This window comes from Microchirus variegatus, assembly GCF_963457635.1.
Source record: "Microchirus variegatus genome assembly, contig: SCAFFOLD_160, whole genome shotgun sequence".
Lineage (NCBI taxonomy): Eukaryota > Metazoa > Chordata > Actinopteri > Pleuronectiformes > Soleidae > Microchirus > Microchirus variegatus.
This window is the reverse complement of record NW_028154742.1, coordinates 1-16,000: the sequence shown is the minus strand read 5'-3', so window position 1 is coordinate 16,000 and position 16,000 is coordinate 1. Positions and strand designations below refer to the sequence as shown.

The 16,000-nt window shown below is 39.7% G+C and overlaps 1 protein-coding gene across 1 annotated transcript; it reads left to right on the top strand.

Annotated features, from left to right (window-relative positions):
- Positions 1 to 277: 277 nt before the first annotated feature.
- prss59 (serine protease 59, putative) lies at positions 278 to 15,059 on the top strand (the record flags this gene model as incomplete). The annotated part of the gene is made up of 8 exons (XM_083910906.1): positions 278 to 459; positions 2,366 to 2,598; positions 3,874 to 4,009; positions 5,495 to 5,609; positions 9,798 to 9,999; positions 11,860 to 11,950; positions 12,026 to 12,228; positions 13,462 to 15,059. Coding segments are annotated over 8 exons (1,269 nt in total), but the record flags the coding sequence as incomplete, so codon positions are not given.
- Positions 15,060 to 16,000: the final 941 nt, after the last annotated feature.

Sequence of the window (16,000 nt, the reverse complement as noted above, 5' to 3'; positions counted from 1 at the left end):
CCTGTGTAACTGTGATTTCTTTTTTTAATGTGCCACAATCTTTCCTCGTGTCTTATCATATTCATAATTTTTCACTGTAGAAATGTGCATCCTATCTGTGGTGTTTCTGACCACTGTAGGAGCAGACATGTGTTTACTTCGTATTATATAATAAATTTACACTTTTTTCTAATACACTGCTAAACTGTTTTGCATTGTTCCTGCAGCGGTGACAATAAAGATCTATTTTATTCTAAATTTACAGTCTCTCGCTCTCTCTCATCTGTTTTTGTAACAGAGGTACTTTGTCAATGAAAGCTTCTACAGAGCAGGAGGGCCAGTGTTTCTGATGATCGGTGGAGAAGGTCCAGCTAATCCAGCGTGGATGCAGTCAGGAACCTGGCTCACCTACGCTGAGAAAGTGGGAGCCCTCTGCTTGATGCTGGAACATCGCTTCTATGGAAAGAGTCACCCGACACCGTATGTGTAAAGCTGCAGTAGGCAATATTGCTGGATTGTTGTTTATTTAAAATACTTTATGTTATATTCATTGTTTGTGATGGGTGGGAATCACAGGATACCTTATGATACGATGCACAATAGGGTCCATTATGCCAATAATATCATGATGCAATGATTCTGTAATAATCATCATATTGCCAGACAAACGTATAGTGGTACATCACAATATCTGTCTAACTGAAGAAAACAAAAACTCTGTGAAAAAATGAAAAGTGCAGGATTTCCACTATTATCCCGCTGTAAACTCACTCTTCTTCAGCCAAGTAACTTCTCCTCAAGTTTCCCTCATTCATTTGAGCAGCGCCACCATGAGGAGACATTAAGTTGTGATGCCCGTCGAGTGAGTGTTTACATTAGAGCCGTAATTAGTTCATTAAATATCAGTATTTGTATCAATTATCGTATTCCACGAGGACGGACGACGGTATGTCACCAAATCAATATTTTGACCCACCTGTATTGTTTATGTTATATTCACATTGTAGGAAAAAATAACATTTTCCCTCCTTCAACAATCTTAACCCAATAATGACAAAGTAAACAACAAAGTAGTAAAGACAAAATAAAGATTTTTGTAAACACGACTTTGCTGTATGCAAAAAAACTGTATGTTTTAAAAAAAACCTATGTCAGCAGTCGCAAAGAAAAGCTCACTTAATGTGTTTGTATGCAGTATTTTTGACAGCATTTTACAAACGGAAAGTGAATTTTCTCAACCAGTCACTCTTCGATACTGAGTCCATTGAGAAAATCCATGTTTTTATCTCCCAGAGACACAGGAGCTGCTGGTCCACCGCTGCCTCGTTTGGGAAGTCTGTATTTACAAAATACCACATTTGAACTTAATGAATTGGGCCAAAGTTTGTCACCTTTTTAAATAATAGTTATTACAATTTATGCTTTTTTATTCTCAGAAATCGGCAATTGTCATTGTCAATCCATCAGCTGCCCTGATTTCTAAGATCTGTCTCTGCATCGTCCATAGAAAATAAATTCCATATCCATCACCCTCTAACTAATACACAACTTTGACTAACGATCTCTTAAGTCTGCGAGCTTTGTGCTCCATATTTATGTATTTATGTTGCAGCATTACAGCATTGCAGTTCCACATACAGGCCTGGTGTATATACTACAGCATTTATAGTTGTGAAAACATTTCTTGAAACAATGCCACGTTTACAGAATACTTTTTTAAGAACAACAAGTAAAAGATCGTACAGCGAAAGTTCATTTTTGTGTGGATAAGGCTTTTGTGGATCATTTTAGCTTCTGCTGGCTAAGTTTCTAAGTGATAGTGCACTAAAAGTGGATATTAGTAAATGCAAGTTATGATTTCTGCTACTCCTATTTCTCACACTCATTCTCTTATTGAAACAGTTTTAGAGCAATAAAAACTGAAAAATGCGTAATTAAATGACATCCAGAACCAGTATCTACTAATGTATTTTGCACGTTTGTACCACTAGATGGCAGTCCTGTGTCGATGTACACTCAACAGTGTATTTGTACAGTGCAGTGTACAAGGAAATGCAGATTATCCGTTTTAAGGACATTAAAATACTCAAGGTAGTGCACACAGTGTCCAGCTGAGGACAGAGAAATTGATGCAAAGAAAGGAATAAACTCAAATGGAGGATATTTTTCTGTTAATTTTTTGGTGTGTAAGTTAAGTGTGTCCAGGAATGATTCAAAGTAGACTAGAAAGTCATTTAGATTGGGCTTATGTTTTGTGAATTTGCCAGCATTAATAAAAGAAATGTTGCTGGTATACAGAACACATTTAACCTATCCTTTTAGCACACCAGTCATGTATTTTTTTTTTTCTTTCTTTTTTTTTTTCTCTCCCTCGCTCTACATCCAGTGACCTCAGCACAGACAACCTGCGGTTCCTCAGCAGTCGTCAGGCTTTAGCAGACCTGGCTCACTTCCGCACCAACATGGCAGACGCCCGAGGCCTGACCAACATCAAGTGGGTGGCGTTTGGAGGTTCATACCCGGGTTCCCTCGCTGCATGGTTCAGGCTCAAGTACCCACACCTGGTTCATGCTTCTGTGGCCACCAGTGCACCGGTTCATGCTACCGTCAACTTCCCAGGTGTGAAGAGACTTTTCAAAACATGACATGCATACCGTGTATTCTTTATTTACCAGAATATTCCAGTTAGGCTATAATATTTAAAAAACATGTCATGACCCAATGAAATTTAGTGATTTTGGCAACTGTATTACTGCATGTTACTATTTGCACTAGCCCTTTACATGAATTTCAGCAGGTTAAAGAGGATGAGAGGACGTTAAGGTTTAAATGATGTTATACCTCAATGGGTTTGGCTCCAGCTCACATGACCCCATGACCCATAAAATGTTTAAAGTGTCTCTAATCTCAGCCAAAGGGCTGCTATTCGTTATTTATTTATTGAATTTTCATTTTATAATAAAGGCATACAAGGACGTATAACCACAGAGAAGTGTATAAAAAGTTACAGGAGTGTACAAACATACACCGTCAGAGCTTTAACATTCTAAACACACCTGCTCCATACAACCGTCCCAACAAAACGAAACAATGTGTTCAATCATGAGTCCACAGAAGATACATTATCATATAGTCCAGATAGCAGGAGCAGAAGAAACTGGATTGTGCAGAGGGTGCGCCTATATTATTCCTGCTATTCTAGAATTCCTTAATAGGTATTGTTTCAGAGATTCCTTACAAAATATTTTTGTTTCACGGTAAATTCAGCTTTACATAACGTGTGAAATTACTGTCGGGTTCTGGCCATTGTCTTGGATGTAAGAGCTGCAGACAGATCCTCAAAGATGAGGAAGTCTTTATTTATCTGCATCTGTGTTGTGTTTGGCTGAGCCTCGTTGTTTTCCTGTGGAAGGCTCCAGCTTAGAATCAAGGTCAGAGCAGAGCTTTGAACACAGAGCTGTTCTCCTCCACCCACACACACTCCCTATATCTCCAAGACACTATCTCACACACACACACACACACACACACACACACACACACACACACACACACACACACACACACACACACACGCTCTCGCTCTCGCTCTCGCTCTCGCTCTCGCTCTCGCTCTCGCTCTCTCTTTTGGCCCAAATTCTTTCAGACTTGATGAAACTAACCACAGACAAAACACACACAGCACCCTCTGTACTCGGGTGGTTCGTCAGCACTACCAGTAAGAGACTGGATCCTATTCCAGTGTGTTGTAATGTGGAGTTTCTCCTCCGGTACTGTGCTTTTAAAGAGTTTCATAAACTGTGAAATCCTCCCATCATTTCATTTTTTTTTATCTTACTGTGGTTATTTCATAGCAGCCCAGGTTAAGTGTCTTTTTTTGTTTTGTTTTACTAGAGTACTTGGAGGTGGTGTGGCGTTCACTGGCCTCAGAGAACACACAGTGCCCCCTACTGGTGAAAAAAGCATCAGATACCCTCGTGGAACGTCTGAAGGATCCCAAGACCTACGAGAACATCACAAAAGATTTCAAGTACAGTACATTTTCCTCTGTCCTTATCTGTCCTCAGGGTGTCAGTGGGGTCTTAAAAAGTATTTAAAGTTGCTAAATCAATTTTGGGAAAATTAAGTCTCTTAAAAAGTCTTAATCGTGATTTCATGAGGTATTAAATTTTGTCCATAATGTTTGACTGCAAAAAGTATGCATGAATGTATTTATTTTCCTCCCCATGTTTGTAAAAAACAACAATGCACAGGCATGCCTGCCCTGCAAGATTGTCCCGCGGTGCGCTTTACCAAACTGAAACTAAAGCTTGTAAGTTGTCTCCCAAACCAGTCCCCTTAGAGAAAATCTGCACTTTTAGCTTCTAGGGGAAACACAAGTTTCTTACTACTGCTGATTTGGTTAGTTGGTGTCACTTATGTACCTCCATCAAAGTATTTCAAACAAGAAAGTCACAAAATAACACATGTACGGATCGAGGCATCAACAATTTGTGTGTGCTGTCTAATAAAATCACTGGTTTTCTCTATGGAGTTTGGTGTGGGAGTGTTTGTGGTTAACAAAGTGACACAAACTTCACTTTCCAGTTTGAAAATGCTCTTTAACAGGGAAATAAAGTGTCAAACACATTCTTATGATATTGTTAAGAGAACGTCTATGTCTTTATGCTGGTTCTCAGTGATGATGACACTTGAAATGTGTTGTTTGGTTTGAATGTAATGGACATTTGTTTATATTTAAAAAGTAGGCACTACAGCTTTAATTTTCACACTTTAATAATATTATACTAAATTTCTGTAAAAGGATCTACTGACAGATTACACAGTGGACCTTTAAAATCTATGTGGGACTGTAAATGTCCACTGACATATAGATGTCCTTTTCCTTCATTATGAACTGTTGAACTTCTTCATATGACGTCGTACTTCCTTGTGGACTGTTGAGCTTCTCCAAATTAGCTATTGAGTTGACATAGACTGACCCTTTGTTAACCTTATGGCCCATGGCTTACAAAGTTCATCAATTTGTTTACCTCTTGCTCCTAATTTGAGTGACCCAACCCTTAACACAGAGTGACTCCACTTTGACATCTCTCATTCCTTCCTTTACGTTGTCTTGGTGACTGTAAGGTCGTCTTCGGGTCTGATTCTGCTTTGGCACCTGACCACATTGGACTTCTTTGATTTAAGGCACGCACACAAGTCCACACAGGTGTTTTTTTTTTTACGTTGGTCCAGCATCCAGAACTCAAAGTGTACGACAAATATCCTTTTCTGTACATACATGAACATGTAGGCACCATATGCATACATCTGTACACACCGTCCTTTCACTCTGCACCTCATTACTGTCATCTTGACTGATGATGCTAATCAGAGATGAATTTACTCATTCACAAGTGTCTGAGTACCTCCAAACAAGTTTTCCTGGTCATATGTAATACGCTGCTCTGCTCTAATTTCCCTCCTCTTTTCCTCTTCTCTCTTTCTTCATATTTCTTCTTCTTCTCTCCAGCTTGTGTTCCAAACTGCAGATCCAGACAGAAACAGACTCTGCCTACTTCCTGGAAACACTGGCTGGCAACTTCATGGATGTGGTCCAGTACAATGAAGACAACAGGGGGTTTGAGGTGAGAGAGAGAGACTTGTTCATGCCAAACATCGTCAGTGAAACATTATAAAATGTGGATAAAATGTGGGAGCAAGCAGTAAATAATTTGTATGAATAGCAGCCATTTTGTCTCTATACACCACTACAATGGATTTGAAATGAAACGAACAAGACGTGCTTTAACTGCACACTTTCAGCTTTAATTTGAGGGTATTAACATCCAAATTAGGTGAATGGTGGAGGAATTACAACACTTTCTTTACAACACAGGAGGAGGATGATGAGATGATGAGAGAGAAAATTATCTTATTATGACTTTGCTCGGACTGTTTACACCACTATATTTTAACGTTTCTTCAGGTGGTCAATATTTTCTCAGGTGGTACATTGTATAAAAAGTTTGAGAAGCATTGATCTAAATAATCACAACAACATACCATTAGCATGATTTATTCAAGTTGGGCCTTATTTTTACAGGGTACAACTCATTTTCTCTGTTGTCCTGAGTCACGTCAAAAACACTACACACTACATTTCCATGATTAAAGAATGAATGTGTTAATCGGAATTAAACTTTTTTCAAAAACATGTTAACATGTTATTCTACCAAATTTAATATCTCAAAGTTGGACCAACACATCCAGATAATGTGTGTTGGAGTCAAACTACTACTGCATGTATACTATTATACTATTGTATATTTAATAGGCCAGAGAGACTCTGCATTTGATTTGCAGTCGGAACCCGGAATTCTCAGGTCCCTGAACTTGGATTTCCAACTCTCAGCGCAACCTCACGTGGCTTCTGATGTAAATGGAATGCTGCATGAGACTCGAGCTGACCTGGGTGCTCTGCTTTTGCACCACTCTGGCTAATTACCTGAAATAGTAGAAGGAGGCTGTAAACTCCCAATCGTTTTCATATTGTTTCATATCAAAACATGGTAAATGGACATTATGAAAAGTGTTATTAAAACGGCAGAACAAATCTCAATGTACAACCACTGATGTTACTGACCTCTGATGCAGGGACCATGTATCAGATATGACATGATCTGTGCGTGGTGACTTGAGATGGAATTAAGCGAGTTAGTGGAGAGGCTTTGTGGGTTGGATGTTGACCTAGTATCCAGTCTTGGTTGAGTGGAAGGCAGCTATGAGATGTAGGAGGGTCAGCCTGGTGTGCAGTATACTGAAACCTAATAAATGCTGCATTGTTCGGCAGCGAGAGGCCCAGAGATGCTGCCTCATAAGAGGCTCGACAGGGAGGGGCTGGTCCTGGAGCTGCTTGCTTACTTGGAAGTGGAGCATTATATTAATACATATTATACTGTTATTACTCTAGTTACTCACAGCTGAGTGGGGCAACACTGGAAAGTGGGGAGTAATTGTTGGCTTTTAAGTTTTTAAGGAATTATACAGATACATATGTGGATGCTCATAAATGTGCTGATATTTAATGATATTGATACTTCCTGGCTGTTGCTGCTACATATGTCACCTCGTGAACATGTTCCATGCCTTCAGAGGAGAAGTTTTGAAGGCAAGGCGAGCTCGTTACATGACTTCCTGCATGACCAGAGCACCGACTCCATCTGAGTCACTGAACTGAAATACGGCTGAACAGGTTGAGATTCGGATGTCGGCAGTTCTATCGCTAAATACACCAGACTCCTCTATTAAATATTTTTGTGTCAGACGTCGAGCTTGTGATTCCTCTAGATTAGTGACGACACTTAGGTAGGAGCCAGGAATCTATTTTTAGTGTTTTTTTCTACTTGTAAGAAGGTGAAGGGATATTATATATATTATATTATATACATTCTTTCTTTGGTGGTTTGTTTTTATTAGGATATTATTTATTTTATGTGGTCATATTGAGTTGGGGCATAGCAGGTCACGTGCACCAGGGCGGATATCATTGTAATTTGTACAGCTGTTCACGTCCTGTGTGTGTGAGAGAGAGAGAGAGAGAGAGAGAGAGAGAGTGCGCTGGTTCACCATATTTTTGCACCTTATTCATGAGTTGATTGTCGTTTCCGTTAATAAAACTTCAACTTAACTTATAGATCTCAGTGGATTATTTGCGTCAGACAATCCTGCCCAACCTCAGTCCCTCAGCGACTCTTTTTGTTTTTATTCAGAAGTTGCTACAACACTGACCAATCAGTGGCCAGCAGACTAACGACCTCCCATTTTAGTATCGGCTCAGTTCGCTTGGAGCCTCGCCAGGTACTAAAGAAGCACCAGGTACCAGGTACTATCACTAATGGAAAAAGAATTGGAGATGAGTCGAGCTGAGCCGAGTAGAGCTAGAACTGTATAATGGAAAAGCGCCACCAGGCTACATGGTTTGCTAGGCAACAACAATGCTAACATTAAATGGAAAATGAAAATTTTGTGTGTGGTTGCATAAGGCAGTGATACAGTATATCATTCGCACTGTGTGTGCCTTCTTGCACCAAGAACCAACTTGAGACATCGACACTGATTTTAGACAGTCAACATAATCTAATCCAACTTTATTTGTAAAGCACTCAACCACAATGGACAAAAGTGCTATACAGAATAATAAATTGAAGACATGAAATCTCACACAAGGCAATAAAATGTGTATTAAAAACAAATAAAATCTATTTTAAAAGGCATAAAACATCAGCCATACATTAGAAATCAATAAAAATCATTTTAAGAGTGGCAAAGGCCAAAGAGAAGAGATGGGTTAGAGAAGAATATAATGCTAACCAAATAAAATCTACAATATCTTAAGAATACGTTTGCTGCTTTATCTCACCATGAGACAGCTGTTTCTAACTGAAACAGAAGTATGTGTTGCTTTTCTAAACTGCTTACTCACATCACATAAATGTTGTTAATCCACCCCCATCAGTAACTTTAAACGTGCCTTTTGTCACTGTAGTGTTTGAAATCCTTAATAATCCTTATTAATCCTTTGATTTGCCATAATGACACAGACTAACCATATACTGTAGGCAGCAGTGGACCAGCAGCTCCTAGAATAATGATTTTCTTTATGGACTTTGGTGTGTAAGAATGAGTGGTTTACTAACTTTTAAAACACCAAAGCTGAGGTAAGGGTTCTTTTTCTTGTTTCCTCAGAAATATATTGATTCATTTGTATTATTAAAATGTAGTGAGCGTAATTATTTAATCAGGGGTAAATATATATATATACACTTTGATAAACGTAGTGCTTTCAAATGCAATTGAATAACATTCCAACTCTTAATTAGCTTTCGTCTTGAATTTGTCTCTCATTTGTGTCCATTTTTGGAGCGATTCCCTTTTCTTTTCCTTTTATCTGTTACTGTACATCTGCCCCTTTCATTTTCCTTCTCTGTACCGCTATTTTCCCCCTCTTTTTTGCCCTCTCCGTCCTCCTGCTGCCTGGAGGAGGCGTGAGTCTGGTTACCAATAAGCTGATGTGAAAAAGCAACAAAAGACTCTTTGGTCTCTCTGGTTTCCTGTCGCCCCCCAAACTAAAGAGATGCTTATAAAAGAGCTGAGAGCAACGGCAGGCCAGGGAGTCCAAAGCACTCACACACGGACAAACGTTGCCAACGGCTGCCTCTCTCTGACAGAAAGAGAAGAGTATTGAGCAAACTAACAGGCTGTAGATGCCAGTGAGGTATGTGGGCAAGGACAAGGAGTGAGGAGCTACTCAATCAAAAGAATTCGAGCAGTGGCTTTTGGGACTAATCATTTTCAAATTGAAGAAGGCTGCAATTCATTTGTTTAGTATTTAATTTCTTTGCTTTCTCTTCAAATAAAGAAAAAACTATGTTACAAATTCATATTCATATCTTCAAGTTCTCAATCTTGCATTAGAATATAGGTTATTAAAAGTCCAGAATGTAAGGCATCTACTAACAGACATTGAATAACGCATTTAAAATCATGTCGATGAACTGTAAGAAACTGTTGTGTTTTCATGACCATCCTCTGCCATAGAGTCTGCCATGTTGTACAAGGATTCACCCCAAGATGCCATTAAATCCTACACACTGGTCCTTTAAAGTAGAACTTTGCAAGTCTGCTCACTTTTTCGCCTTTTGCTCTATGCGAGCTTTAAACATTCCATTCATCATCGACCTCTTTATTCTCGCTGATGTAAAAACTCACCAGTATTCATTCAATATTGATAATTGAAGGCCTGTTTTTTTTTTTTTATTCTTCTTTGATTGTAGGGCGTGAAGGGCACGAACATCACCATCAAGGTGCTGTGTGGTGTGATGGCCGATACCTCCCTAGGAGAGCCTTACGCCCGATATGCTGCTGTGGCCCGCCTCATGATGGACACGTTTTCTATGAAATGCTTGGACGCCAGCTTCACTTCTTACCTCAGAGACATGACTAACACGTCCTGGGAGGGGTCGGCTGCAGGGGGAGGTGAGTGTGATGATGAGTGTTTTTTTTTTTATACCCTGCCTGTCTCGAGGCTGTCACAGCAGATGATCCACATATTGGATTTAGCAGAGTTTTTATGCCGGACGCTTTTCCTGACGCAATTTATCCGGGCTTCGAAGCAGCTGTGGCTGGGTATTGTGTGCCTTGCTCAAGGCTAATCCAGCCCTTGACCTGACAGAGATTCAGAACGGCAAGCCTCTGGTTTAGGGCTAAAAATAAAATAATCTATTAATCGATTACTAAATAAATCGTTAACTATTTCATTAATTCATTCATCGGTATTGTTTTTTTTAAGAATTTAAACAAGTTTCTCAGATGTTTCAGGTTTCTTGGTTTGAAGACAAAACCAGACATTTGAGAACATCATCATTGCCAGGTTTGAGAAACAACGAGCAACATTTCATCGGCCATATTATATTTCATCGAGAAAATAATTGACAGATTAATTGATTATGAAAATAATCATTAGTTGCTGCTCTACTCTGGTTAGAAGCCCAATTCCCCTCTGCTTTTCCATGGGCTGCCTTGAAGTCGGTGTGTTTGTTATAATATTAAAACTATTGTGGCAGCTTGTTAAAGTGTGGTTGTCATCACTGTGTTCTGTACTGAGAACCTGCCTCGCACACAGACACTTGACCTACTTTGCTGAATAACTTACTATTCTAAAATTGGATGCACTGTTGTACCCTTGTCCGGGGCTGTGGTTCTCTTTCCCACTGTTGGTTTGATGAGTGGGTGGACTGGAGTGGGATTACTGGGATCGCTTTAAAAAGCAACTGGGATGTGTGTGCATTACTTCCGCTTCCTCCTCCCTTGTTTTGTTGGTTTCATATGAATTCTGTCTTCTCTTAATTGTGGCTTAAAACAGTACAATTGTATTTGAATTCTATGAACCAAATGAATATCCTGACAAATGTCTAATGTCAAAGTGATATTTCAGGTTTTTGTACTGTAATTATTGACACAGTCAGCTCTGACTGTAATTATACCAGCGCCTCCTACCTTGCTCTCACTGAAAACATGGCTGCCAGATTTGAGCCATTTAACATAAGAACATGTTGCCACTGTTCCTGACTGTTAGACGGCCTTTTCTGATTGGATAGTGACATTTATAAACTGCTCATTCTCCTGCACCAAAGTCCACAGAGGAAGTTGGATGTTTTTTCTACCTCATGAGGACACAGGAGCTGCTGGTTTATCTGCTGCTGCCTCATTTGGTAGGTTTGTATCACAAAGGCAAGGCAGCTTGATTTGTAAAGCATTTCATACACAGGGGCAACTCACTGCTTTTCATAGAAACAAAATAACAGCAACCCCATTTTAATAAAACCCAAATTATATTTAACAAAAAAGTACAAAAAAAATCCAAAGAGGGAAAGAAAACAATAAGCTAGAAAAGATGGAGCATTAAATATGATATAGTGCAGTATAAAACAATTATTTAATATAGGAATGTACAGTTGCAAAATATTGAAATTTTAGTTGTTTGTAAGCTGTTTATTGTTTGCACAATCGAGAAAATCAGAAATGTTATATCATTCCACATTTTACACTGCCGTCTTCATCACTAAGTTATAACACATGTTATTTTGTGACTTAGGTTAGCAAATTAGGCAGTCGACCAACTGCTCCTGTGTCCCAGAAGCTGAAGAGATTTGTTGTCGGTGAGTTAGCCGTTAACAAACTTTCATTTCCAATCAGAAAAGGCAGGTGAATCGTGAGATAAAACAGCAAACGTATTCATAAGAGCCTTTTGTTAAGTGGTTTTTAGTCAGAATGTGCAGTGCTTAACTTTGTCATTATCTCATACAATCACCCTGTATACACTGTGTGTGTTGTCAGGGAGACAGTGGGTCTACCAGACCTGCACTGAATTTGGATTCTACCAGAGCACTGATTCACCCAATCAACCATTCACTGGCTTCCCTCTCATGTGGGTACTCTAAACATCTATTTTCTCCCAGTGACATTCCACGTTGCATAGTTAACCTGTGTTTTCCTCATCTAGGTATCATGTGAAACAGTGTGCAGACTTTTACAATGTGAGTTCTGAGCAGCTGGCAGAGGCCGTGGCTCAGACCAATGAGTATTACGGTGGCTACAGCATCCGCTCCAGCAGAATAGTTTTCCCCAACGGCTCCATTGACCCCTGGCATGCCCTAGGAATCACCCTGGACATCTCATCTGACCTCCCTGCTGTTTTCATCAAAGGTGAGGAAAAACATCAATAATATGATGAATGCCTGTTTAGTTGGACTGGTTTGAGTGAGAGAATAGGAATCGAGGGGAGGGGCGATATTTACACCGATCACAACTATTGCCCAATCAGCTGACTGTCGTGGGTGGAGCCTGACTGTGCATGCCATTTTACTCTGGTACACCAAGGGAATGATGAACATCTATTAAATGCTATCACTGCCTTGATCTTATAGCCGGTACCTGACTAGGGTGTGTGTGTGTATAGTGAAGCAATTTTTGTTTCTCGCGAGATGCGCAACTTGCAAGGCTGAACAGACAGTAGAGCAAGGCTATTCAACTTAAATTGCTTGAAGGGCCAGATCAAGCCCTTCAAGCAATTTGGACCAGCCCGCTGCCCATTAAATAATGAATGTATTATTAAAAAGCCAATAAAAGCTTCGCCTATTTATGGCATTTTGCGACACTTTGTGATACTTTGCGTCCCTTTTTGGCAAATACTAGTACAGCTGTAATTGTAGGCAGCCTATGTATGTACCAGAATATTTTGCACTAAGAGCCAACTGTAGCAGGTGTACCTGAATGTTATTGATACTGTTACTTTGCAATAATAGCCTATTGTGGCCATTGCACCTTAATGTTGTTTATATAGTTACCTCTAATTTTGTAAGAGCCAATTGTGACTGTTACACAAATGTTGGTGGTACTGTAACTGTAACCTTTTTGCGCTACACGCAAATTGCATTGTACCGGAATTTTGGTGGGTTTTTGTTACTTACCTTTTTAGCACAAAACAAGCAGGCATTTCAATAAATACGTTTTAAATAATTTATAACATTTTGTATCTATTTGTATCCTTTTACTGTACATGCAACACAAAATAGTAGTACAGGGATTGACCGGCCCACTGGCTGGAGAGCCTTCTGAAAAGCTGGCCCTCTGGATATTTTAGTTGCATAGCCCTGCAGTAGAGGTAGTGGGGACAGCCCCCAATCTCAAAGTTATTTTACCATCACAATGATGCTACAGCTGTAAAATTGGGGTAAAATTCCTGCATATTTCTGCTTTAAATTACTCTTTGTCAAGGTCCGAAATTTGCGGTAGTTTAGATGAAGTCTTCATTTATATACAACAATAGCTTGCCTGTTCAGCTTTTAATTTTAATGAGTAGGTAATTGTTCTTATAACTCTCAGTTGTACTGCTTTCCCTTGCCATACTCGTCATATATAATTTCCTCTGTGATCCAGGAACAGCCCACTGTGCCAACATGTACCCAGCCAGGAGCGAGGACCTCCCCCAGCTGGTTATGGCCCGGGACCACGTCTTTTTACTCTTGCAGCAGTGGCTGAAGTAGTGGTTGTATTTGTTCACATCGCTGACCTTTGATTGAGGCTGCCTCTATAACACACACTCTTGCATGAATGACTGAATGAGGAAGCACTTTACATCATAATCATTCGCTACAAAGTCCAGGTACTTTAACTGATTTTGAGCTGATGAATAAAGAAGATTTTGTGACTCTATCTCCAATTTCATTATCAGTCGACCTTATAAAGTTAGAGATCATGCAAACATGAAAAAACTGGCTGGTTTCCAGGGAGCCGTAGGTAAAAGTTATAAGGATAGTTGATGATTTTTGTTCACCTCATGAAATCTACACCCACTGAACTTTGTGATATCCTAAGAATATGTGTCACTTTATTTCACTACCTTTTCTGACTGGATAACTAGTAACTAGTCGTTGATCCACCATTGTCTCCACCAGTAACTTCAGAGATGATATTTTGTGAATTCAGGGTTTGAAATCCTTTGTTTACCCAAGTGAAAACAAACTTAATAAATTAAGCAGCAGTGGACCAGCGTGAGCTAAACACACTGATTTTCTCTATGGACTTTGGTGTGCGTGGCTCTTAACCTCAGTGTAAAGCTAAAATAAAATGATCTCTGTCTTTCTGTTGCGCACCATTCATTTCTGACACAATTCTATATTATAGTGTCACCACATGATTACGGTCCATTACAGTTGCTGAGTGAGTGTATCCAACAAGTCAATCAGTGGATGGGCGAAACATTTTCTCCAGCTCAATGCAGAAAAGACAGAAGTCATTGTTTTTGGTCCTGAAAATGCCAGGGTTGAGTTCAGTGGCCAACTTGACTCGATGACACCAAAAAAACCCAGACCAAGCCAGAAATCTTGGTGTAGTTATGGACTCAGACCTGAATTGTAACAGCCACATAAAGACCATTACTAAATCAGCCTATTATCATCTCAAAAACGAATCAAAGGATTTCTGTCTAAACATGACATGGAAAAACGTGTTTATTTATTCTTAGTAGGTTAGATTATTATAATGGTGTCTTTACAGGTCTCAGTAAAAAATCAATCAAGCAGCTGCAGCTCATCCAGAATGCTGCTGCCAGAGTCCTGACCAACAGCAAGAAAATGGACCATATCACACCTGTCCTTAAATCATTGCACTGGCTCCCTGTGTGTCAAAGGTTGGAGTTTAAAATCCTGCTACTAGTCTACAAGTCACTGAATGGTCTTGGGCCTAAATACATGTCAGAACTGCTCATTGATTATGAAGCTTCCAGACCCCTCAGGTCATCAGGGACAGGTTTACTCAGCGTCCCCAGGGTCAGAACCAAGCAGGGCGGAGCTGCATTTACTTTCTATGGTCCTCACCTGTGGAACAAGCTCCATGAAAAGATTGTTTTAATAATTTTAAAATAATGATTTTAAATTGTTTCAATTTCTATAATTGCTTTTTTTGTTATTGATTGTGTATTAATTTCAAATGTATTTCCTTGCCTGTAAAGCACTATGAATAGCCTTGTGTAAGAATGTCGCTATACAAATAAACTTGCATTGCTGCACATTTCTAGTCTTGAGCTCCAGCACAAGTTGTGTCTTGTTTGATGATAAGAGTGTAATTGAAAAGGTTTCCCTTTTACTCATGCCCATGCTCTGCAAGATGTTATCTCTTACATGACCCAGAGATCTTTGTCACAATGAGAACTTGTTATAATTGTGTACTTGGGGAGTGCGTGCTATGTGGCCATAATATGTTATCTTGTCAGATGAATTTTATGTGAAAGCAGAATCTACAGAGGCTTGCACAGCTGTGTGCTCACCCACTTCCTCCATTCCTCCAGTAACACACACGCACACACACACACACAATGACCATGTTTATTTTCACAACACAGCCATATCTGCATCCCAGCTGGACATGCAGCACCCCCACATCTACACAGACACACATCTGCCCTGACCTTGGATTCTTAAAGCCTCCACCTGTGTGTTCAATGACAAGCTGAGACACACTTTGTGGGAGTTAAGCCCATATAATACACATGTGGAATATACTGTATGTTGTTATGATGGCCCACAAACTGCTATTTGCAGAGGAAAACACCGTAGGTAGATTAAGTCTTAATTTGCACAAATACACTCATCTAATCCCATGTAATTCAAGACCCCGAGCTACTAATCCTCTATAAGTGGCAGTAGCGGGGGATGTAATTCAGCCTCTGCCTCTTTCACAGGTGTGTGTTCTGTGTGTCACCACCCAACTGTGTCACTGCCTCAGCTCTGGCCAAGAAAGTAAACTCATGTCCACAAAATGTATCGACACATGAGTAAGATTACCCCTTGTTTTGAAATCATACTAAAATCACAATGGACCTAATGATTCTAAATCATTAGCCCTGAATTAACTTTTACAAATCCTGTACACACTAAGTGAGACACTGCCAACATATTATTTTCTAACTGCATTCCAG